The sequence below is a fragment of the Heliangelus exortis genome, chromosome 13, assembly GCF_036169615.1.
Source record: "Heliangelus exortis chromosome 13, bHelExo1.hap1, whole genome shotgun sequence".
In the NCBI taxonomy this organism is placed as follows: domain Eukaryota; kingdom Metazoa; phylum Chordata; class Aves; order Apodiformes; family Trochilidae; genus Heliangelus; species Heliangelus exortis.
The window spans coordinates 6,169,916-6,194,776 of record NC_092434.1 but is presented as its reverse complement, the minus strand read 5'-3'; the positions used below and the strand labels follow the sequence as shown (position 1 = coordinate 6,194,776).

The window sequence follows — 24,861 nt, the reverse complement described above, 5'->3', positions numbered from 1 at the left end:
AATAGTGTGTTGGCAATACTTCTAGATATGCTTTCATTATTAGTGAAAATAATGTTAGTTTTGTGGCAGTACACTGTATGTGCTGTTACAATTAATACTGACTTCATGGATTATCATTTGTATTGTAACAGAAGCAAAGGAATTCATAATTATTAGGAACTGCAGTGTTCAGAGGGTTCATTTTGAATGAAGTTCATTTTTTAGGAATGGACCTGTGCTGAGACTACATGGGAGCCATTAGTAGGGTATTCATACAGGGCATCTGGATCACCATTAAAACTAGGAGAGGATCCAAAACCTCTTCTATTGCCATAAATCTGGGCACAAATCTGGTGATGGGATCACATTTGCTAGTTTAAGGGAGAGAAATGTTTGTATTTAAAGTCCCACAGGCAGGGAATTGATGGAGGAAGATTTCACTTCCTTTGAAGTCATTAACTGAGTCTCACATGAAAAAAAGTGAGTTTGAATCACTCTCAACAAGACTAATTTTTCCAGTAAACATACTTTTCTCTTTGTTCTGGGATTCTGTCTAGCAGTGGGACATGAGCAATAGATATCTCTTTTTTAAAAAAGAAAATGTTGTTACATTTCTCTATATTGCTCTGAAAAATGTGAGGTCAGCTTTCAAGCAGAGGTGCAACAAATCAAGCTACAGGTTGGAAAGCAATCTTACATTTATGACATCTGTGAGGCTTTTTCACCAGAAACCAATACTCATCATATTCATTATGCCTCTCTATCATTCACCTAGACCCTATGTAATTATGTGTTTAATGATCTTTAACCTTCACATGAACACAGCTTGCTGAAGCTTGACCATTCCTGCAAATTATTGCTCACATCTGTTAGAAGAGAGAAAATGTTACCTGGAAAAAATGTTATGTTTTCTGGCTTAGAATTTCACTTCAGTGCTGTGATTTAACTTGTAAGTGGATTATGATGTTTTAAATCTAAATGCAAACAGTGGGGTTATCTGGAAAAATGGCTCTTCCATAGGACATTTAGTGTAATATTTGGATATTAGAGTGTGAGAACTTGAAAACCTAGAAAAGTGCTTTTGTCTCTCACCTTGCATCATCAACATGAAAAGGAAATAAAATTTCTGTAAGTGCTGGATTTATAGCTTTTTTTTAATTAAGAAGTAAAATAATTTCACTATAATTTTTCCCACTGATAATCTTTGGTTAAAGAACCCCTGGTCTTATGCTAATCAGACAAAGTTTCAGCTCTTAAGATTGAAAGATCCTTCTAGCTCTTGCATTTTTTTGTTTAAAGTTTAGCCCTTCATTTTATAGTATTTAAAATAGCAATATCCATGTCTTCCTTTTGAAAGAAAGGACTTTAACATATTAGAAGAAACAACTCAGAATAGTCCGAATTTTTTTTTTTTTTCATTTTAACTTCCTGCGCTCCAAAGGTTTTATAGTCTACTTTATACCACAGCTGATTTATGAACCATAACTTCTGTTGGATAATAGGGATAAACTTACACAGGAAATTATACTAACAGTCTCTCCTACTTATTAGCAAATTGGAGAATGCTTGAGCACTTTCAAATACCTGTGTGGGATATCTAGTTTATCCAGCCAGTATATTTTTAGAAATTCAGATTATAGTTTTTCACTGTAAGGTTCTACGTATTTGGGTGAATTGAGATATTCTCTATTGCTTCTCAGAGTTGTGTATCTAGACAATGTTGTTATATGACATGACTGTAATTCAGCTTTGAATATTGTGCCCAAAACTTCATTTGCAATGTTCAAACTGTATAGATTTTATTCAGATGCTTAAAATATAAACAATACGTTTAAAACACAGACTCTGGATAGATCTTGACAGGTGTGGTACCTTGAAAATATTTTTTTTATGGTGCTGACACCTAAACTGAGTAGCATCCTCCTTATAAGAGAAATAATTTTTGAGATAAAAATTTGTATTGTCATGTCTTACTGAGCAGACAAAACTGCAGTCCAACCAACAAGAGAGTGTCCAACCTAAACTGAGATAAGGGAAATTATGCTGATTGTTCTCAAGTAGAAGCTGATTGCAAGTACAAGAAAAAAAACGGAGTTTTTGGAAAAATGACTCAGATGTCACTTGATGTCTATGTATATGCTCTTGTGGAATGGGTAGGAAGAGTGAACTGGATGAAGCAATGCATATCCTTGGATTGTTACATTGCTTTTAAAAAGTTGTTAAAACAAGGGTGTGGTAATAACGTGTTGCCAGGCAAAAAGCTGAAGATGAAGTGACACCTTTTGTAGTCTGTGGGAGTTCTGCTATTATTGCACTGCAGTGAACACACGGGTGGCCTAGAATTCTGTATGTATAATAAATCAGATCAACTGGAAAATCAGACCTGACTGCCATTGTCTGCTCTGCTCATTGCAACAATTTGAGATTCCTTTTGGTCAGGTGCTGCTAACAAGTTTTCTAAGCTCCTATTCCTGAGTAGCAAATTGCAGATAACTGTGTGACCAATTATATACTGAAGAATTTGCAGAGCCTACTCGTGGTATGACATAAAAATCTACTTACAGTTTGGCTGTAGCCAGTATTAAAAGGCTTTTTTCCTACAGTTATTTTAACATTGTATTACAGATTCCAGCCCTAGCAACCACTACTATCAATTGAAGAGTAAAATACATAACCAGCAATAATTTATTTTGAGCTGTCTGCACAATGATGAGTAAACTGAAATGACCAGTAGTAGTTGTTGCGACTCATGTTGCAGCTTTCCTAAACAAGTTATACAAATTTTCATCAGACTGTCTTTTGTGAAGTAGAGATAAATAATAAAAAATGCAAGTCACATTTTTACTCATAAGTTATACACTGCTTCCCATTCTTCATATGAAATGTGTTGAACTTAATAGTAAATTTTAAATAGCAAATATTAATGCATATTTAAATTATTATCCTGTTTTTTAGAATGTATTTGCACTAATACATATGCTCCAGCAATTGCTGCTCTCGCCTTAGCAAGTTAAAATTTACAGGAGATAATATGATATTTAGTACTTGGCTCCAGTGTTTGTGTCCAGTGTTCTTCATTTTAGGCTTTTACTTAAGGAAAAGATTCAAAGTAAAGAAGAAAACCTATTCTTTTCATACTGTTTCAGATTATTATAAACCTCTTTTTTTTGAAAAGCCAAGTACAACCTAAATACCATTTCTTCTAATGGGGCATTTAGGAGAACAGGAAGATGTGTGTAAGGGTTCCTTTTACATTTATGGAAACTTGCTTTAAAAAAAGTTGTTTTTTCATGGGAACTACTTTTAGAATAAAGGTCTTAGAACCTTTTAAGTTCTGCTGATAGCTGAGTTATGGCTTGGCTCAAAATTTCTGTGAATGCTGTCCCTTACAACATTTACACAGATGATAGTGTTCAGCCATTTTCAGTCACCTGAAAATAAACTGTAATAATAACACTGAATAATAAATTAGATTAATGTTGTTAATCCTTCATTCACACTTTGATCTAGTAGGTTAAGGATGTTTTGTGCTTGTTCATTTTGCCTGATAATTGTTCTGAAGACATTTACATTTTAGAACAGGGATTTAAAATATATATAACAGCTCCTTTTAAATAGAAAGTCTAATTATGCCTGTGATTACATTCACTTTTGATTAGTATGCATACAAATCCCTACTCTCCTTGTGTATTCAAGCTGAGATATGGATCACTGGTGCTAAAAGTACAAAAGAATAGCTTGACAAAATGTACTGTTAGAACTATGCAAAAAAAGTTTTGGGTGTAATTTTTGTTTCTAAAATGATTTTTTTTTCCCTTTCAGTTACACACAGATCTGGATCCTGGCAGTAGCAAAATCAAGTATATTCTGTCAGGAGATGGAGCTGGAACAATCTTTGTGATCAATGACAAGACTGGAGACATCCATGCAATGAAAAGGCTTGACCGTGAGGAAAAAGCTGAATACACTCTAACAGCTCAAGCAGTTGACAGGGACACAAACAAACCTCTGGAGCCTCCTTCAGAATTCATTATTAAGGTTCAAGACATCAATGACAATGCCCCAGAGTTTGTTGATGGTCCATATCATGCTACAGTTCCAGAAATGTCTGTTGTAGGTATGTATGTCTGAACATGGGCAAACATGGACACAATTTAAGCTCTGCCAATATGCCATTGAGTTGTTGATGAATACTACGATATTTATTATGTTGTTAGCATTAATTTGCATATTTTCAAATCTCTTCTTGGCCAAAGCTTTCAACTGTAGCACAATAGTAGAGTCCCTTAGTAGTAAGAAAATGAGTAACAGATGTATTAATGTGTCTGCCTTTGTCCAACAGCACTTTAATGGGCTGAATTTATATTCCCCTTATGATGCCGGAGAGTAGTGTTATTGAGAAGAATTTATCAAAGATTTGTTCCAACATGACAGCCTAATCCTGTTGATGTTTTGTTGATGCTTAATTATCTGTTTGTGTATTTTCATATGCAGATGTAGCACTTGCAGTATGTTGATATATACTTACTTGTTTTCCTCTAACTGCAGCTGTAATAAGCCAAAATAGAATGAAAGATGCTGTGTCTGGGCATTGATGGTTGGACTCTAGGGTGGACTCAACCATTCAGCTGTAGGATTTCTGCAGAAGACAGAAGGGAAAGACAGAGAAAGCTATCAGTCCCTACTGATACATACATAGCTAGTACAGGTGATCTTAAGCAAAAGGGAAGGAAGCCCATAAAACTATGAGTCAATTTCAGGGTAATGTAAGAATTCAGAGTAGGCAAAGACATCAAAATCTGGCCACAAAATGTGGAGTAAATTCTAATGTTTTACAGGATTAGGCTGAGGATAATGTGCTTTTCAGCAGTTTGTCTACATCTGTCAAAACAAGATAATTGAAGGAGTGCCAAGACACTTTGTTAAAATAAAGCAGCACCCTATCAAAAAGTTTCAAAACCCATCATTCTTTATTTTTTATTTAAAGAGAGGAGGAATATGGGGAGCCAGAACCGTCTTCTCCCACCCTTTCAGTATAGTAAGTTGTACTAGTGGTGATACCTGAGGCTTCATTTTTCTAATCAGTAATTTTTAACAGATTTTCATATATTGAATTACTTGTGCTGAAACTGATATGTGAATTTTCAAGCCTTTGTGTCAGTTGTTTCACCAAACATAGGTTTGGTTTCTTAAGTTGCTTTTAATTATACAGCAGCACAATCTCTTTATGGACCTGCTTTTGGAATATACTTTTGCCAAGCTCTAGGCAAAAAAAAGGTCTTAATTAAATGAAATAAATTTAAAATAATTTTTTTTAAAAGGAAATTGAAGGCAGAAAAATCTTTGTATGAATGGGACTTGTTTTATTCTAGGATAAAAAGAAAATGAAGGTACATACAGACATGAAAAGATAGTTTCTGGTAATAAATGCTACTATAAAAATAATTTGTATCTGCATATGAGCAGTATTAGCAATCCTTTTTCAAGATATGGCCCAGATCCAAGGAGTACACGCCATAAAGATGATGAGGGGAAAAGAAGCCCCAAAGATTTAAACAGGAAATTAGTCAAAGGATCAGATTAATTAAGTGAATCAAGAGATCTAGTGAATCAGTTAACATGAAGTTTAACAGGTGGTGAAAGTGCAATGAAAGCAAAAGAAGAAAAAGGTAGAGAGGGAAAGCAAAACAACTGAGAAAAGTGAAAGGGTGAAAAAGGAGGGGAAAATGTAAAGGAAGGTCATGAGAGATTAATTAAAAGAATGAATTTCCGTTATCTGGAAAAACTTTACAATAGAAGGTTATAGACCAGTGTCCAGTGCCTGGACATAGATGTCAGGTTAGTGAACAATGAAAAGGACTGGCTTTTGGAGGGTATTATTTCATCTGTTTCCCTTAGCATGGTGACAGAAAGAGAAACAATTCTTCACTGAACTGTGTTTGAAATGATGTAGTTCCATATTTTTACATATTCTTAGACTGCTTGAGCTTGGTTCAAAACAATTTTATTCTCACACAAATATAAGTAGATATTTGTTATAAATTGTCTTGGAGGTCTACCATTTATTAACCTTATAACTGAAACTATGAACATTTTGCACATTTATCCCGTACGATCTCTGAACCTTGTAACATTCCTAGGGGTGTGTGTTTCCAAGCTGTTTCTGTAAAGAAGCACAAACATACACTCCTATTCTTCTGTTGCAAACCAAAAATCTAATTCTCAGCTGCCACTTCAAAACTCATGGTATGTTTGCCATTGCATTGCATGGGTCATGAATGACTGTAAAATCTGTGCAGCAGTCAAGTCTGTGTCTTAATCTCCAAGAGAACTGAATTCCAGTGCTGGCAAATTGAAGGTGAGAATGCTGCCCCTTCACTAATGTCACGTTTACTATTTTTTTCTGCCTTCCTCCTTTTAACAGACAGGTAGCAACATAGCAACATGAAGAACTCTACTAAAGGATCTGCATAAATCATTTTAGCTTTCTTTAAAATTACTTTAACTACTCTGTAATATTTATAAGAAAACTCTCAGATTTTGAGACATTTGGTTGGGTTTTTTTTCCTTGTGTTTGTTGAGGTATTTTTTTGCCACACTAAGAGTATTTCAATTTCATTATCCATTTACCCAGTTCCCCTTAGAGAGATCTCCACCCACTGCTAATTTCAGCCTTGATATTTCTACCACATAGTTAGTATAGGCAATATTCTTATTCAGGGTAAAACAAAGTTCCACTAAACATCTCCTTTCCTCAAGGTTTATTTCAATTCTGACTGCTCTGAAGCAGAAGAAGAACTAATGCTATATATATATAGTACTTATGTAATGAGGATGCAGTACAAGACATTTTATTTTTGGACCTCTATAGAAAGAAATGCATAGAATACAGATGAACACGTTAACCTTTCAATATTCTGTAATGTAATGTTGAGGTTCTATCACAATGCAGTTTTTCTAGTAAGTACATTAAATACTGGTCTTATGTTCCTTGCTTGACAAGATGTATTCTGTGAATATCAGTGGTATTTTCACATGACTATTTAGAACATGAATGATTCGCTGTACTGCAATGTACATGCAAGCCTTCTGTATGTGATATGGGTGAGCATGTTGTTTGGCAGTATAGATTACCACATATACATGGCCACAATCCAGCCTTTTCGATTTTTATAGTTTGTATCAGTGATATCCAGAAAATCCTGCTTCCCTATGAAAACAAAAGGATTTGCAAGGCTTTCCTCCCACTGCTAGGTGCAAAGACACTTAGTATTACGCTGCATTACCTCCAGTAGGAATGATGCTCACTTTTCAGTTGTCTTCACAGAAAATACACCCACACGTGTACTGAATGGTGTATATCATCACTGTGTTCAGAGTTATTTTGAAATAATTTATTTCTCTTTGAGAAACAAGAGGAACACATTTCAAAAAAAATTTGGAGAACTAAATGAAATTTTCGCTCACCTTGCATTTTCTCTTTTTTTTTTTTTTCTCTTTTTTTTTTTTTTTTTTTTTTTTTTTTATAATTTCTATATAAGCTACCAAAATGATGAGTTTGCTTGTGGAAGCTAATAGTGTATATTGGGAATGTGCTCTTTGCTGAAACTGAGCACTTTAATCTTTTAATTCTGATATTAATTTTCTTAAGGCATTAAAGATCAAAAAGTGAAATCTGTTAAATCACTTCATTGTAACAGTACTGCATTTCACAAATAGGAAATAATTTAATTTGTCTGTAAATCTTGTCTAAGCACTTTTAGATGTAAAGGGACACTCTGGGAATGAAACCTAGCTAAAACCTTTAAAAGAGGTTCAGCTAAGCTTCCTATTTGTCTATGAGCTCTGTACACATGCCTGCAATGAAGATAGCATATTATGTAAATGATGACCAGTCTTAGAAGATCCATGAGGGTAATTGGAACTGGTCCTGTAACTTATTTAAAGAAAAGTGAGAGGGGGAAAAAAGAAAATGAAAAAAAAAAAAAATAATTCCACACCACACCCTCTCCCACCCCTGTTCTGTTTCTGTTGCCTTTGCAGCTACACACAGATTGATGATTTCCCCGAAAACATGCTGCAGAGGTGATGATGAGAGCAAAAGTGGATATTGTCTCCTAACAGTATAGTTTCAGGAGAGGGATGAGGAGTGAAATTTTTTTGGCTTCATTCTTAATGAATGAAGTGTGTTTAGACAGCTGGTGTCATGTTGAAAGACAAAAGATAGCGGAAGTAGAGTGACAAATGTGTTGGTGAAATAGAAAGGACACAGATGGAAAAAGAACAAAAGATACAAGATTTGAGGATTCTCTCATAATTTGCTTGAATTAAGGTAAACAGACAAACTTTAATAATCTCCAAATAGTAAGACTTTTCCTGACAGTCATCGGAAACCCCATCTTAAAACACATAGAGTGGAATTCAGTCTGCTATTGCTTTAGAAATGCTTTTGCCTTTTAACACTTAAAGATATCAACAATGTGAAAATGCTTAGAATAAAATTTTTGTCCTTAAATGCTTCCATAAAAACTAGTTTTAGGAGAAAAGGGTCTTTATTGGAAAGGTATCAGGCTTTCAGTTGAGTCAGAATATCAGTTTCCCATTTGGGCAACAGTACTTCTACTTGGCAAGGTTTTCTATTGGATCAAAGTTTGCCCTCAGTTAAACCCCTGTAAATAAGAAATCATTCAATAATTTTTGTTTTGGTTTGGTTTTTTTGTTTTTGTTTTTTTAAGTAGAACAGAGTTATTTAGTGTAGCCAGGTATAGCAGAAGAGCCCTGCACATATTGTAGTTTTTCTTTCCAGTTCTCTCAAAGGTATTAGTCCTCTTCCTCTAAGAAACTATATACAGAAGGAAAAAAATCTATTGAATATGAAATCAATGTGCAATGTCTGATATGAAAAGTGATAAAACAACTTGACAAATTAGAAACTTGTGATAAAAACCTGAACTGAAATGTTATCAAGATCAACCGCACTGTCTTACTGTGTTTTTTTTCCTATGTATTCATTGATTTTTAAGGCACTGAGCATGACTGTTAAATCAATGATAGTTTGTCACAAAATTGTAGAGTAAAAGGACTACATTACTGGGGTCAACTACAAATTAGCCCAAAGGGTAAATGCAAAGGGAGTGCAAAAGCTAAGGAAAACACCAGCAGATGTGAAGTACAGCAACAATGTAACAGCTGTTAGAAAATGTATGTCTTCATGTTTTCTTGTTCCTCTAATTGTTCATCTTGTGCATAATCAAATTCAGAAGCTGTGCTGCTGAAGAACGTGTTACGTGAGAGATTTATTTAGTGAGTATGTATGTGTTTAAAATCTTCAGTGCATTCTGTGTGACTGAGATACGGTTCCAAAAGCAAAGTCACAAGTATCTTTAAGTATTAGGTTAGTATATATTCAAAGAAAAGGCAGTCTTCTTAATTTGTCTTGCTATTTAGCCTCAGCAGACCACGTATCTGGGTATGTGCTCTTATTTTTGTACTTTCCATTTCTCATGAGGTCTGACTGAAGATGTCATTCTGTTTTTATAGTTGTTCTTAAATGGCCATTATGAACTCAAGGACTATTTTTGAAGTCCTGATACTGGCTTTAGGTGTTTATAATGTGACCCTTTAGTTACACTGACCTATATTGTCCTGAATGTTCCTTGGCTTTATACAAAATTGCTACAATCAGTGGGATTGCTCAAAATACTTCATACCAATGGAACTTCAAGCAAGTACTTGAATGTTTAGATTCTGGGGACTCTGAATGTTTTGTAGAAGTAAGCCCTAAATTACCTGTGCAAAATATGGAGCTATTAATCTGTAGTGGCATCTTAGGAAAACCTCCCCATTAACTATCCACAATTTGTCACAAATTTTCCATTTTTTGCACATATTGATTCCCTTTGTACAAAGGAATGTCTTACAAGTGACACATAGTAAAGATTAACTCCTCAGAAAAAAAAGCTCTTTGGGTCACAGTTGAAGTCACAGTTCCTTATAGTTTCATATAGAGGAATGCGTCTTCCTATTTTGTGCCTGTTTCATGGGATGAGGACAGACAGACAGACATTGCTGTATGTTAACTATATGAGGGCAGAGCAGAGAAAATTCTGGCAGTCTAAGGTGTATGCTGCTGCAGTCCTATGTAATCTGTACGAGTCTGTCCTACTGTCTTTTTCCCAGTTGATTCTTGTCTCATAGTTACAAACATCTTGTTCTTTTTGCTGATATTCTGCTGCTTAAATTCTTTTTGGTTGCTTTCATTTGTACCTGTCAAACACATTGTCATGTTTCTGTTCTGTGACTATATGAAAATACAACTTTGAGTCCGGTTTCTGATACATCTGCTTTTGGTTACCAGCTTAAATCTACTCTTAGCAAAGATACGTCACAATTCTTCCAAGTCTCAAACTTTGAAGAAAAAACTGTTTAAGGCAGTGGTAGGGGTTTTGTTTTGTTGGCTTTGAAAGTCTACCATTATGTTTTTCCAGACCAGCTATGTTTGTGACATGGACCCGTATGCTGGCCAGTGGGTGCTGCCTAAATGGAAAACAGATGAAAGGAAGTAGATAAATACAGATTTTTGCCAAACTGAGGTTCTGTGAAATGTCACAGAGCTGGACTGGAACATATTCTCTCTTTTTTCAACTGTGAGAAATGTAGACAAGTTCTTACCAAAAGGGAGAAAGTTCTAGGTCAGAAAATTAAATCCAGTGTGGTAATGTTTTGATGGAAGCTTTTCTTAGTATAACTTCTATCATTTATCTGTAACACAAAAGGCTTAGCTTTAGGATGCTGGGGAACAATACTCTCCAAACTCTGTTAGTTCAGATGGCCTGTGTTAGATTTCTTTTCGATGGACACTCTTGACATTTGGAAAATGAGATTCAGATCCAACTCAGAATCCATTTTTTTTTTCTAGCACTGGTCAGTCCCCACCCTACCCTGAACTGGTAATGCTGTCTTTGTTTAGTTACTGAATCTGCAGCACTTACTGTTTCTTCATGAATAAGGATAAGCAGTTGCCTGTGGAGCTGATGTCAGTGTGGCTTTCTCATGAATCAACCAGCAGAGTACTGCTGGGCAGCTGATTCAACTCTCCCCTTTCCCTGGAGCCCAAATGGTCTCTGCTGCCATATGCTTGCTCTGCAGTGGCCTGAGGGGGCAATATTTCAGAGTCTGCTTTCACAACCTGAATTACAGTTGCTGGCATTATAGGCTTCACTCTGCAAAACAAAGCAAGCAGAGCATCAAAGCTGCAAGATTATAACAGCCTTCTTTTGTCTTCACAAATGAAAGTTGTAAATTAAAGAATGTCTGCAGTAAACAGCCAGGGCTACTTTATTATTTATTTGTATTTTTACACAATACACCTGAGCATAACCTGAAACCTCCATCGAATTCATCAAGCCTTACAGTACTTTTTTTACCTGCTTGGAAATGTAGTGAACAGTGATCATCCAATTTTACTGTCTTTGCCTGGGGACCTTGCAGTGAATGCTGATGAAATAGTCAATTGATTAGAGACAAGCAGTCTTTCAAAAAGTCCTAAGCAAAAGAAAAGCTATTTCCCACATCTCTTACAAATAGCAATTAATATTCCATAGTGAGGGTGATATCTGAAGGGAAGAATAAAAAAATAACATGAAAAGAAAACGTAATTCTTTAAGCCAAACAAAAAATATATTTTACCCTTCTACTGTTGTCTGTGATGTTACAGACTGTATTCTAATCCTAACAAACAGCCACCCCAGGGAACTTATAAAGGAATATCTGCAGGCTCTGCGGTGGCACCATCTTATAAGTTGTTGCAAGGAAGATCTGCCAACCTTATAACTGAAAATGCAGTGTCCTTTCTTGTTAGATTCACACAAGGTACATCCAAGGAGTAGGTAATGTCAGTAAGGATAATTACCAAAGATTTATCTGTATCACTAGGTCTGAATATGTGTTTCTGGAGTAAACATTCAGATCCAAAAAAATCACATTAAAAAGACAGCATCAGAATTCTAAAACAATTAGTTTATGCACAGAAATATGTAAAATATGCAGCTTATTTTATGGCACAGCCATGCTTCCAACAGTCCTCATTATACAGCTGTAAAATGCTGAAGGCTGCCAGATTGCTCTATTGTCTATGGGCTGTGCAGAAGGCATTTTTCTCCTATGCGTGGTAAGCACCTTGCACACCTGCAGTTACACATTTGCATACAATATATTTTTCCCATTTCCCTCATATGATAATAGTTTTTAAAATGACACATGAACAATCTAAAAACATTGTTCTGTTACACATGGTATGATATTCAGTTGTTCAGAGATTTTGACTCATATGTATTCTGCATGATATTAACATTTTTGAAAGATTTTGTTAACTATCTACTCAAAAAAATTGCATTAAGAAATATGTATCATATAGAAAAAAGTTGGATTCCCTCCTTTTCTGCTTATGGAGCTAAACCTGACTAGGGTGTCAGTGGTATATGAAAGGGTTTTTTTTTTTCTAGTGGAAACAGAAAACAGTGCACATGGGTGTTTATATCAATTTGGAAAATAATGTCAATTAAAACAAAAGTCTTGCAAGGTTTTTACGTGTCCTATATGTTGGTGTGCCAGCTTACATGCTTGATATTCCTGGAGGGTTAGTATTATAGACTGGTATTGCCTCATTTGAGTGCATACACATAAAGGAGTAGTCATATGAATGTAATTTAGGCATTCATATTAGCTGGATAATTTAATCTGGATTCCAAGAGGAAAGGATCTCATGAGAGGACAATTCTGTCTTCCTGCTATGGGTAGAGCAGCTTGTGCAAGTAGATATCTAATTTACCCAGCTGAGCCTAAAACAGAGTTGTATGAATAACCCTCTTTTCCTTTTTCCTTACCTTAATCATCATAAACAAGATCATGACAGCATCACGGTATTTCACTGCTTAGAGTCAAATAAATTACAGCTGGGAAAGACAAATTACCCTATTAGTTAATCTTCCTGTCTTTCTAGGGTTTTCCCTTAGAATACATTATCTAGCATCCTGTGCAATAGAGTGAACTCTTCAGTGAGGAGGATTGTTAGTTCCCTTGGGGAGCTATTCCTCCTTGTACAATTTCTCATTTTAAGGAAGCTTTTGTTGTTTTTTCTCCATGCAGAAAATTAAGTGAAGTCCTTTATCAATCTATGTATTTATGTGGTTCTTGTCACCCACAAATCAGTATTACACCTGTAAAGTACACAGATTTCTCTCATTTCTCCCTCTAGGAGTGGCTGTGTATGTTATTCTGCTACAGGTATTGTAGGACACATTCTGGCCTTCCTGCCTCTGTAGCATGCCGAGCATAAGTTGTCCATCATACCTTACTGGATCATTCTTCCATATCTCTACCCCTTGCCACTGCTTAGGATGTCATCTTCCACCCCCATTAGTTTTTCATCATGGACAGGTGTCCATTGGACACTTAAAAAGTGAATAATTTTTATTTTTCACAGGGCTTCCTTTAAGTGTGGGAAGATGTAAAAAACCCACACGTGACCTCTGTCATCTGCTTTCAAAGCAGTCCTTAAAACTCTTCCATGATGCTTGGGTACCATAGACCCTGGGGACAGGTGTTCTAGCCTGGCAGCATGTAGGTCAGTGCCACTGTGTGCTGACAGTATTGTTTCCCAGGATGATGTACATCCTCTTGTCACCTCCTTGTCCCTCTTAAGTTGTCTGTCTGCATTTGTTTTTCCTGGTACTCACTCTAGAAATTTTTGGGAAAAGAACTTTGTTGCACTGTAAGACCTGATCCACATATTGGTCTCTGACAATAAATTAGCTATAAATAATAATAATATAAATATAAACAACTGCTGATGTAGAAGGTGGGATTGAAATAACATATGATCTACAAAGAAAATCCAGAACACTCATCCAACATGTCCTCATGTGTCTGCATTGACACCAAGCTATGCCATTTAAAATACCAACATTTTATGTGTTTTGCATATGCTAACTTCTGAAGTGCATCACACAGGTTTCTATTCCATATACATGTTCTTTATTGGGTTAGTGAAATCTGTAAGTCATAGGTTTTGTGTTTAGAAATGGTCTCATATATAATAATAATACAGTATGATGAGGCTTAAAACTATGGTTTTGTATTTAAAAAATCAGCAACAACAAGAAACAAATAATAAGTTTCTTCAGCTTTGAGGCAGTAATAATTTACATGTCAAGAAGTTATGCAGGTTTTTATGAGATTATTGCAGTTTTATTCAATAAAAAAATGTTACCATGACAACAGCTGTCATGCTACCTGTGAGATTATAGCAAAGAAGGACAGGGAAGAAAAGGCTTCATTTTTGGAAAGAATGCTTATCTGACCTACTGAATACAAGCTTTGCTTTGACCACTACTGACTGCATGGCTACTATCAGCCAAACTGAAAATCTATCTAGAAATTTTGAAGCACTGTGATCCTCTTAGACAACAGAACAGTTGGTAAATAATGGTGTGTCTTTTTCATGCAAATATACTCTTAATGCCCTGTCAGGTTGGTAATCAGATTTTCTGAATGAAAGGGAGATTTCAGCTTGTCAATATCTGGGAAAAGTAGGAGAGAAAGAGTAAGGAAGACCATAAAGGGGCATCAGAAAAAAAAAGAAAATAAGAACAAAAAACAGAACCAGAAATCCCTTTGAAAATGCTAAAAGATAGTCCCGCTATGTTGCATTATGGTCACATTTTTTATTTTTACCAGCCATTACAATCTTTCAACAAAATGGTTGCTTCATTGAATATGGATTCATGTAAATTTCTGGCACGGACTATGCATTACTTCCTCTAGAACATACAAGTTTTTTTGGGTTTCTTTTTTTTTTTTCTGTACTCACATTTCACTGCCACACCAAAAAATTTGCTTTCCTACTCCCTGTGGCAGCATATGTATTTTTCTTTCTGATTAATGTGCAGAATGGGTGCCCTGACTTGCACATAAAAGCGGAGACAGGACAACAGAGGAGCACTAGTTGAGCACACACATCTTATTTTTATGAAGGTTTTTAATCTTAGTTTGCCAGCAAACATGGGCTTCCTTACCTAGCCATATAAAAGTACTTTATTGTTAATTGTGTCTCTTGTTGCTAGCCTGTTGCAAAGAGAAACTATGAAGCCTGGCACTAACAGAGTAAAACCATCAGCAATGGTTAATGACTACATCACATTAGAGGTGTTCATTAATTAAAATCTGTTGAATCTCTTTGCAGTCCATATTCAATCACAGGGTCATTAGCATTGCAGAAGTGTACCCCAGGAAAAAAATGCAGAAAGTTTTTTTAACTGAACATCTTAAAATTTGCATCATCTATCAAAGAAATTGTTTTCTTTTACATAAGACAATATTAGGTACATAAAGGAAAGAGAAACAGTGATTATGTTGTTGGGCCAGATTTTATGAAACTGTTGTATTATTGTAATCAGGACAACAGTGACTTCGACTCTAATAGTGGCTTTCTTGTAGAAATGGCACCATTTCAAATTTATAATCTCTAGCTAAATGAGTTTGTTGTAGTATTGACAAGAAAACAAACAAAAGCCAAATGCAGTAAAAACTAAACACAAACAGAACCCTTAGCTGTTTATTTGCTGGGTAGAACCCAGAATGTTGGGGTTTTTTAAAGAGCATGCACTTAATTAATGCTTTCCCCTGCATTCTTAGTGCTTTTCCAGGAGTCTCCAAGTCAGTTCTCCAAATCTTTTGTTCATGCTTAGTTGGAAATGTTCTATCAGTTGTTGGGAGTAGAATACATTGCTACTTCTGGACCCTTAGTACCTTGCAGTTGAGCCCTAGAACAGCACTGATGTGGCAACATCATCTGCAGCTGCAGAGGGGACAGGTTTTGCTCCTGTATATACTTCTTATTGCCAGTGGAACATATTAATGTTGCATGTTTCACACCTGCAGAAGATTTGATTTGAAGCATAAAACAGAAAAAAAAATCAAATTAAAGGTGATAAAATTTAAACTATGTAAAAGCTTAACTCATTTTAATAGTGAAAGTAATTTCTTTAATTTCTGTTTCATGATTGCTTACATCTTTCATAAACAATTTTCATCAATAAGACTGCTGGGAAAAAAATTACTGAATTTTCCAGACCTCAGAACTGTGTATGATTGTCGGAAATGAAGTGCTGAGTGTCAGAGGCTGGCAGCGTAAGAAATTGATTTCTAGGAGCTGGAAGAGTATTTTATTTTTCCTTTCCCTTCATTAGTTTTATTATGTGATAGTATAGTCACACTTCAAGTGACCTGTCAGAGAAAGAAAAAGAAGACTATGCCATTCCAACCCCTGCTTTTGTGTATCTAAACAATGAATGGAAACACTGACTATTTTATATGTATTTTTAATATATGCATAAATTTCATATAAACTTGGGGCCTCACTAAGTGATTAAATAATTTTATATGTCACAAAAAATATCTTGAGAGCCAAGCATCAGGATTAGAAGTAATGTTAGACAGTGATTGTCTCTTTTTGTTAAGGAGTATTCAACTTCAATGAACATTTGGGATAAAGGATGAGTTTATCAAAGAATCAGCATACTCATTAATTTGAAATTCTGAAATAAATATCTATAGAAGTTGTCAAAAATTCTTGAGTGAAAAAAGAATAGACACTAAATATCAAATCTTCCTAAACAGGCAATTGAATTATTTCTGAAGTCCTTTGAAATGAGAGCCAGCTCTTCAAATCAAAGCCTCAAATAAGTCCACAGTTTCACTTCTTTATTTTCCCTGTTGCATAAAGTATATCATGGTAACAAAATGTAACAGCCTAGATAAAATACTCCTACAAAAAATGTCACTGTTCTGTAATCAGCCTTATCTTATTGAAGCCATGTCCCATTGTATGATGTTCTGCACAATCTTCCTCTGTTTTAGGAGATCACCAGACACAAGTTGTATGACAGCAGCCACAGACACTTAGCACATGACCTGCTATTTCAGTTTGAATGCAGCTGAAGAAGGCACTGGCCTCAGTGTTCATATTTGGAATCCCATATGGGGCAGCAGCTGTGAACTGCAGGGAATATCCTGCTGGGATGGTGGGGCTGTAGCCTGAATTCTGTCTGAGGGGATGTACAGACATCACAGTGGCCTCATCAGACCATTATTATGGATGCAACCCAAGAGAAGAAAAAAGAAGCCTTTTTAATATTGTTCTTCTATGCAGTCTCTGTAACATGGCAAGGTTCTTTGAAATGTGATTTTGCAAATCTTAAATGCAACATATTATATTGTATTATTAACCTCATATTTCATATCCCTTTGATATGATTCCTTTGCAAGTGCTTGAAGTCTACACAGATCTATCAGGTTGCTTTAAATGGATTCTACAAAGAAACCTTAAATAATACAGCTACTAAAAAGAATTTTCTTTTACACAGAAATTCAGTCTGCTGGTATACATCATCTTGAATGAAAATGTTTTGTTTATGTTCCACAAGTAATATTTAAAGTTTTTACTCATGTTTTATTTTCTTACTGTTGTCCTAGAACTCACAAGGAAATTATTTACTTTCTCAAAATACATTTTTAATAAGTTATGCAAATTTCTAGTAGGAGTGTAACCGCTGATTGTTTATATTCTTTTTATTTAGGCACCTTTGTTACTAAGGTAACAGCTACAGATGCAGATGATCCAGTTTATGGAAATAGTGCCAAGTTGGTTTACAGCATTCTGGAAGGACAGCCTTACTTCTCCATTGAGCCACATACAGGTAGGTGACTCTGAATATCCCTAGGTTGTGTTTACACAAGTGACCATGCTTCTCTACTTTCATGTTATATACTTAAACTGGGAGTGCAAGTAGATGTCTGTCAGTATTACAGGGCTGTAGCACATCTCACTTGTATTCTGTCAGCCTGATCATGTGAAAAGACAAAGAAGGATCTCTATGGATGATAATGTCAGTAATGGTGATGCTAATATTGAAGAAGTTACCGAAGCAAAAGTGAAGGTAGTGCATGTGTGACTTGTAACTGATGAGGCACTGAAAGACTTGGCCTGAGGAATTTAATGAGCATAATGTAATTTTCAATATGAGACTACAGTATATCCAGTTAGAGAAAGTACAGTTTAGCTGGAATGTTTTAGTGAATATATTGTGGGTTTTCATTAGAAGTGATTCTTTCTTGATAGGGCTTTTTGGGGGAAAGACAGACCATAATACTGAGTGTTGGTGTGAAGTTTTATTAGCATGCATTTAAGATGACTTATTTCTCTCCTGTCTTGAAAGTAATCTGACAGAACTGCCAATAAATCCATTCCCTCTTGTTTTCTGTATATATGTTGTACTTAGAGCAAATCTATTTTGCTATGTCTGGCATTTCTTTTTAAGTGATTTGATGGTGTTTCTTATATTCTTTCACTAGTTTTTAGAGGCTGTGATCTCCTCAGTAGAAGAAAAGTATAACTCATTTTAAAAGATACAAAAAACCCACCTGAATTTACATAACAATAAAGGAGTAAGGCAGGAGTAAAAATTATTTTCCTCATGCAGATTAAAAAAATAATATTAAATAAATGCTAGGAAAGAAATATTAAAGGATGCTTTGATAGATCAAGTGTGCTAAGTTTGCTCACAAACATTAAGCAGAGTACTCTTAGGCTCTTTAAAGTTCAGAAGTTCCTTAACCTTATCTTGTGAGGTTGCAAGGGATAAATTATCTCCCTTTCCTAGAAGTGCCCTAGCTTGCAGGGACTTCAGGTAAATAGGTTGATGAACATTAATAGATTAATTGATTAATCCATTAAAATATTCTTGTCTGGCTGAAGGACAGTTATCCTAAATGTGAAAATGTTATCTGGAATGTGGTTCAGAATTCTATTTTATGCTGGATGAAAAATAGTTTTACAAAGGATAAGTCCAGCACAGCACAGTACAGTAGCCTTGTTTCAAGAATCCGTATGTCAAGAGAGTGATATTAGTGAAGCCCTTTTGTTCATGCTGGCTAATTTGTAACAAGTCATACACGGTTCTGAAGAGACCCCTGACCATCAGGTGTCAAAATATATAATGATCTGTTTCTCTTTAATATTACAAATTATTGCATGCAGTAGTGACTTGAGTTGGCTGCCCTATTTAGAGGGGGATTAGCTGTAGGCCCTTTCTCAGTTTCTAGTAGGAAAGATGCTTCACCATTAGAAGACTGCGGTTTTCACAGAGGTGCTGAGAAGTGTATTCTCCACCTACACAGAAGATTTTTCAATTCTTTCACACAGAAATAGCCTACAATGAATATATCCAAATGTAAAAAAATGTTGATTTTTACTCAGCTTTATTATATGTATTGCATTAAAACCTTATGCTTCATCCAATGAAGTAACGACTCATCACCTAGGAAAGTGATTTCCATTATCATGAAAGCTAGAGAAAATTCCAAAGCCTTTTAGTGAACCTGAAAATCATGATTTTTCTCCTGTTCCACTAGCATTAAACTCCCCCTCCTACCTTCATTTCCAGATACAAACATTCTTTTGAGTAGCTGTTCAGTTACCATGAAAATGACATGTTAGTTTCTAAAAGGAATTTAGTCATAAAGAATTCAACTGTGGCTTTGCTGCAGTCCCTGAGTAAGTGGCTTCATATTAAAGAGCTGCTTCTGAATGAATAATTTGTTTCAAATTCCCCATTTTTCTAGAACTATGGAGGACAACAATTATGTTCTTCTCTCAACCATTACAACTGAATGAGTTTATTTACAGAGGCCATCCTCTGGTTCTTTTTTTCTTCTTTGTAATGGCCTTCATCTGTAGTTTAACTCCCATACTACTCCTGCAGCTGCCCACCAAATAGTTTGTCAAATGCAGAGAGTAAGCATTGTTTGTGTGATATTAGGTGGACCTGTCTATTGCTTGTAATGTTTTAAAATTTGCAGATTGTGTTCTTGTGGCTGAGATTTGTATGAATTACCTTAGAAAAATCTTAGCCATACTAAATGTTAATTTCCAAAGAGCTCTCCAGCATTTGCTCAGGATATGTCAACAATAAATATACATAAATTCAAATCACTAAGAAGACAAGGTGCAAGTAGTGATGTAGAAAGTGCAGCCACATATTATAAAGACTGAAAAAAATTGTTTAAAAAACCAAGCAGCCTTTTAGTTGTGGTTCTTCTGAAAAGAAGTGGTGATTTCAGAAAACAAAGAACTAGAAGCAAATTTTCTTGGTAATACCAGAATTTCAGAGCAAGGGTATGATAATGTTTACTAGAGAGAGTTGTATGGGTTGTATTACATGCAGTCTAACTGTTTCCTATTTCACAGGAAATAATTTCCTCCTAATTTCTCGCCTAAATCTCCCCTCTTCACATTTTAAACTGTTGCCTTTTTGTTGTCCACATGCCTTAGCAGAGCCTTGAGGAGGATGTGCTCCATGATCTTGGCAGACACAGAGTAGAGACTGGCCTGTAGTTCCCTGAGTCATCTTTTTTTTCCATTTTTGAAAACAGGGGTTATGTTTCCCATTTTTCAGTCAGCAAATGGACAATGTTAAAGCAATCCACTTCAGAATCTAAATATTTTCTGTCATTCATGGTAGTGCATTAAATGTTAGAAAAAGTATAGCTACTTAAAGATGATATACTTATTATTTTTCTAGATAAATGACCTTTTATTAGCTTTGTTTTTTAGAAATTAAGACTAGATTTAGATCTGTGCAGCTACCAGCATCAGGACTGTACTGCCTAGAATTTTTTTCTTTGCTTGGCTCAGACTAACGACTGTCTGACCTTGCTGCTTTGTTTTAAAAGTGTGCTGGGAGCTGCCCATCAAAAATAATCCAAATCATGCCTCCTGAGTCCTCTGCCTTCTATTGTACTGTGAACAAAAAGAGGGAGCAAAGGCATAGGATAGGGCTTAATGCCTAGAGTATAAAGGGTTGCTTCACCTGAGGGTGAAAAAGAGGAAAGCAGTTGCTTATTCTTCTGCTTTTTTATTCCTACTAACTTGACATTAACTACATGTAGTCCTTATCTGAATCACACTCTTGGTTGAAACTCCGACAATACTCCCATCCTCCTTGCTGAAACAATTCTATAATGCTGGGTGCACAGAAATAAGTACTTGTAAGTGACCCATAAAAAAATAGTTTTCCATTACCTTACATGAAAAATGCATATGCCTCTGTAGTTCTAGTTTGCAAGTTCTTCCATATGAGTTATAGACACATGAAAGAAGGTAATTCAGAAGTTATTTTTCATTCTGAATATGACTTAGGGTAAATGCTATTTTGATGGCTTGTTCTGAATATTTTCCACTTTCCACAGGTGAATTTTAATATGACCACTGGATTGTTGGATAGAGAATAAACATTAATAATACATTACAAAGGTACAGATTCAGATTTTCTGAGAGGCTAAACTTACTATGTGATGACATCAGATTAGTAATGAAACTCGGGGTAGATTAAAATATATTCCATAAATTATTGTTGTTACAGTTGAGTAACCAGCATCATGTTTCCTGAGTGGAGTGTATTATGTGTAAAGGTGCAGAAGTTGTATATATTCTCTCAGAATCCAACTAATGACAAAATGCTGTAGAGGGGGGGTTCCTTAAGTCTGCCAGAAGTAGCTGAAGTAAACTTCTCATTTTTAATCTTTTTATTAAATCATGACTGTCAGCTTTAAAATGAGAGTATCATAATGGATCCTAATATGAAGTGGCACTGTGTTCTGCAATACAGGAATGGCAGAGAAAATACATTTTTGCCTATGTCTTGCTTATTTACATTTCACATGAACATAAATAATATCACTCCTACACATACCTGAAATATAGCTACATGAAAAAGGCAAATTACACCAAACAACTTACAGCACTGGAAAGCTCATTGTGTCAACTCTTAACTTATATAAATTTATGAACAGATTTTATACACTGGTATCTTGGATATGGCCATTTGATATGAAGCCAAGGTTAGCAAAGCTGTGATGATCAGATGAGTCAGGAGATCTAGAAAACTAAAGACTCTCCTAATAGAATGTGGGTATTTCTTTGGAGAGTGAATCATTGATTTTTATTTTTTTTTATACCCAGCTTTAACTTTGGGTGAAAGTTCACATGCTTTAATGAAGAGGGCTCTTAATGATTTAGTATATGTCCCTCTCTGGACCAAGGTGTTGAACCCTGTGGTTCTGAAATCAGAACATGAATGAGTAGGCCTAGGAGAAATGAAAATGGCATTCAGCAGAAGTCAGGTTAGAATTTTCTATTTTAATTTATAGTCTTTGTTATCTTCCTTCATCTAGACTTTGAAATACAGTTTAGCAGAACAAAATCAAGTAAGATAGCAAGAGGATAAGTGAAAGCAACTTTCAAGTTACAGACTTTTTTTCATGTAACAGACTGTTTCTTCTATCTGGTTGTTAATGTCCGGTTTATTACTAATGGTAGGTATAATAAGCAATAGCACAAGCTGCCCTCAGAATATTGCATGCAGGACTGAGGAGACCTGTCATTATAAAAAAGACAACTGAAATACTGAGGAAAGTTCAAAGCAGGGTAGCTAAGGGGAGAAATATATGAGTTATAACAAAAGATTTATTGAACTTAATTTGTATAAACTGTATAAGAGGTGATTAAAGGAGGATATTAAATCACCGAACAAATATTTGAGAGGTGTTAATAAAAGAGAGGCATGGGGATTGTTTCTGTAGTTACTCATAAAATGACAAGGTAGTATTTTAAAACTAGATGCAAAACAGTTTTAATACAAGAAGTAATCTGCAACCGTAAGGGGAAGGTACTGAGCTGGTAGCAACAGAACTAACTTGTGTTCAACAGAGCTGCTCTAAATAGTTCAGATGCTAAGTAGTTTAGATTGAAATCCTCATGGAATTAGTGTAGAGAAAGAACTTTGTCACCATTAGTCAGCTTGAGCTGCTGCTTTCTTGCTCATTTTATTAACTAGTGCTGATGTGATATCAGCCAATTAACAAAGTTAACTAAACTTTTCACTGAAATAAGTTGAAATGGCATGAACTAGGATGCTTAGCTCTTGTTCTGTCTTTGCAAGGGAGGTGTGGAAACTCCCTTCCTAGAGGAGAAGACAGGTGTGTGCAGCAGCATACAGAAGGTAGGTCCGTAAGGCAATATCCCAATAATCCCAAGGTAGCAGAATCAGCTCCAGCACATGCAAGGATTTCTGGAGTCTTTTACTTGGTAGCTTCTGTACAGCATTTTCAGTTCTGTCTTGACAGTGTTTGATGTATTTGGGGCGCAATGCTAAAATAGAGTATATTTTCCAACTGGTATAAGCCTTTTCTTGTCATTGTGTACTAAGCATACTGTTCAACCTTAGGAGTTGCGTTAAGGTGTTTGTACAGAGATTCTTTGGTGATTCTGAGTTGTCTTGGTGACAGCCCATTAGGAAAGAGAGTTGTACTGACAAACCACTAGTGCAGCAGACCCAAGGGTCAGTCCTAGAGTTCTTGCTTTTTACTTAGAAGAATAAAGTGCAACTATTATGGATAAGGTACGTAGGATTGGGTAGCAGCAAGAGCTGTCTTTTCTGATTAATAAAGGAAGTATAAAATGACTGCAGAGACATTTGAAAACAGTTACGATGGTCTGTAGTTGGTAAAGATAAGTGGCTTAACATCAAAACAAATTGGCATTTTAAAAAATGTGATTTCTGCTTCTGGAGTTTATCTAATAAGAGTAGTAACAAAAAGGCTGATACCACACATTTCTTACATTTTAGAGCAGTATCTCTATCATTCTAGAAAGATAGCTAATGAACTTAACCAACTTCCTCATGCTGAGTAGGAAAACAGGCTCCATATCTAAGTAATGTTGTGCTTCAAAAGAATGAATTATAGAAAAGAATTTGAACTACACAGCTGGGTTTGGAAAGCTGAAAAAGAATCTTGAGCTACTTTCTGTAAAACGTCTATTAAAATTATAGGTATTAGAGGATCATTACAAATAAAACCCTCAGGAAACAAGGTCAGAAATGCAATGCAGAGTGTTTATTTACTGTGTTCATTCTCAGTTGGTGAGAGGGCCATCATTTCACTATGCCAGTGAAATGTCCCAGGGAAAAGGGAGTGGTTGGTAAGTTAGAGATGAAAGCTTTTTATCCATACTATAATGCCCAAATACAAGTTCATCTGAATTTAAAAGGCTGTATTATAATAGGTGTTTTCCTGTCATATCCTATATGATACTCTTAAAGCAGAATATATCTAGTAAGTAGTAGGTAGTGTTACACACAATGGAAACTTTCAAGTCTGCTTCAGAATGAAAGCAAGATTAGAAAACACCAAAAAAGACAGTAATATGGGCTGAAAAAGAAAGTACAACAGATTGAAGGCTACACAATTATCACTCTTCACAAATAAATACCTGAAAGGAGGTGGTAATGAGAGTGGGGTTGGTCTCTTCTCACTGGTAGCAAATGACAAGACGTGGGGAAATGGCTTCAAGTTAAGTCAGGGGAGATTTAGGTTGGATGTCAGGAGAAACTTCTTTACAGAAAGGGTTGTGAAGCACTAGCATAGGCTCCCCAGGGAGGTGGTTGAGTCTCCATGCCTGAATGTGTTTAAAAAATAGTCTGGTTGGGGTGCTTGGGGACATGGTTTAGTGGTGGGTCATCAGGAATAGGGTAATAGGGTTGGGATGAGGTTGGACTTGATGATCTTGAAGGTGTCTTTTCCAGCCTAAGCAATTCTATGATTCTATTTTCACAATAGACAGGACAATTAATAATATTATGTTTGATCTCCACCTTTCTGCTTAACAGAAAGGCAATGCCATTTTCCCCACAGAATTTAAGAAAATAAGCATGGCTATAAAATATGTCCACTGTCAGCTCTGGTGGAGCAAAATCACTCCACATG

General features: G+C 35.6%; 1 protein-coding gene across 2 annotated transcripts in view; it reads left to right on the top strand.

The window, feature by feature from the left end:
* The window catches only part of CDH8 (cadherin 8), a 141,097-nt gene that overhangs the window by 47,583 nt on the left and 68,653 nt on the right, over window positions 1-24,861 (top strand). For both annotated transcript variants that reach the window (XM_071756671.1, XM_071756672.1), the window contains exons 3-4: window positions 3,802-4,096; window positions 17,616-17,735. In XM_071756671.1, coding sequence (XP_071612772.1) covers window positions 3,802-4,096; window positions 17,616-17,735 — 415 coding nt within the window. The remainder of the gene's footprint in view (window positions 1-3,801; window positions 4,097-17,615; window positions 17,736-24,861) is intronic.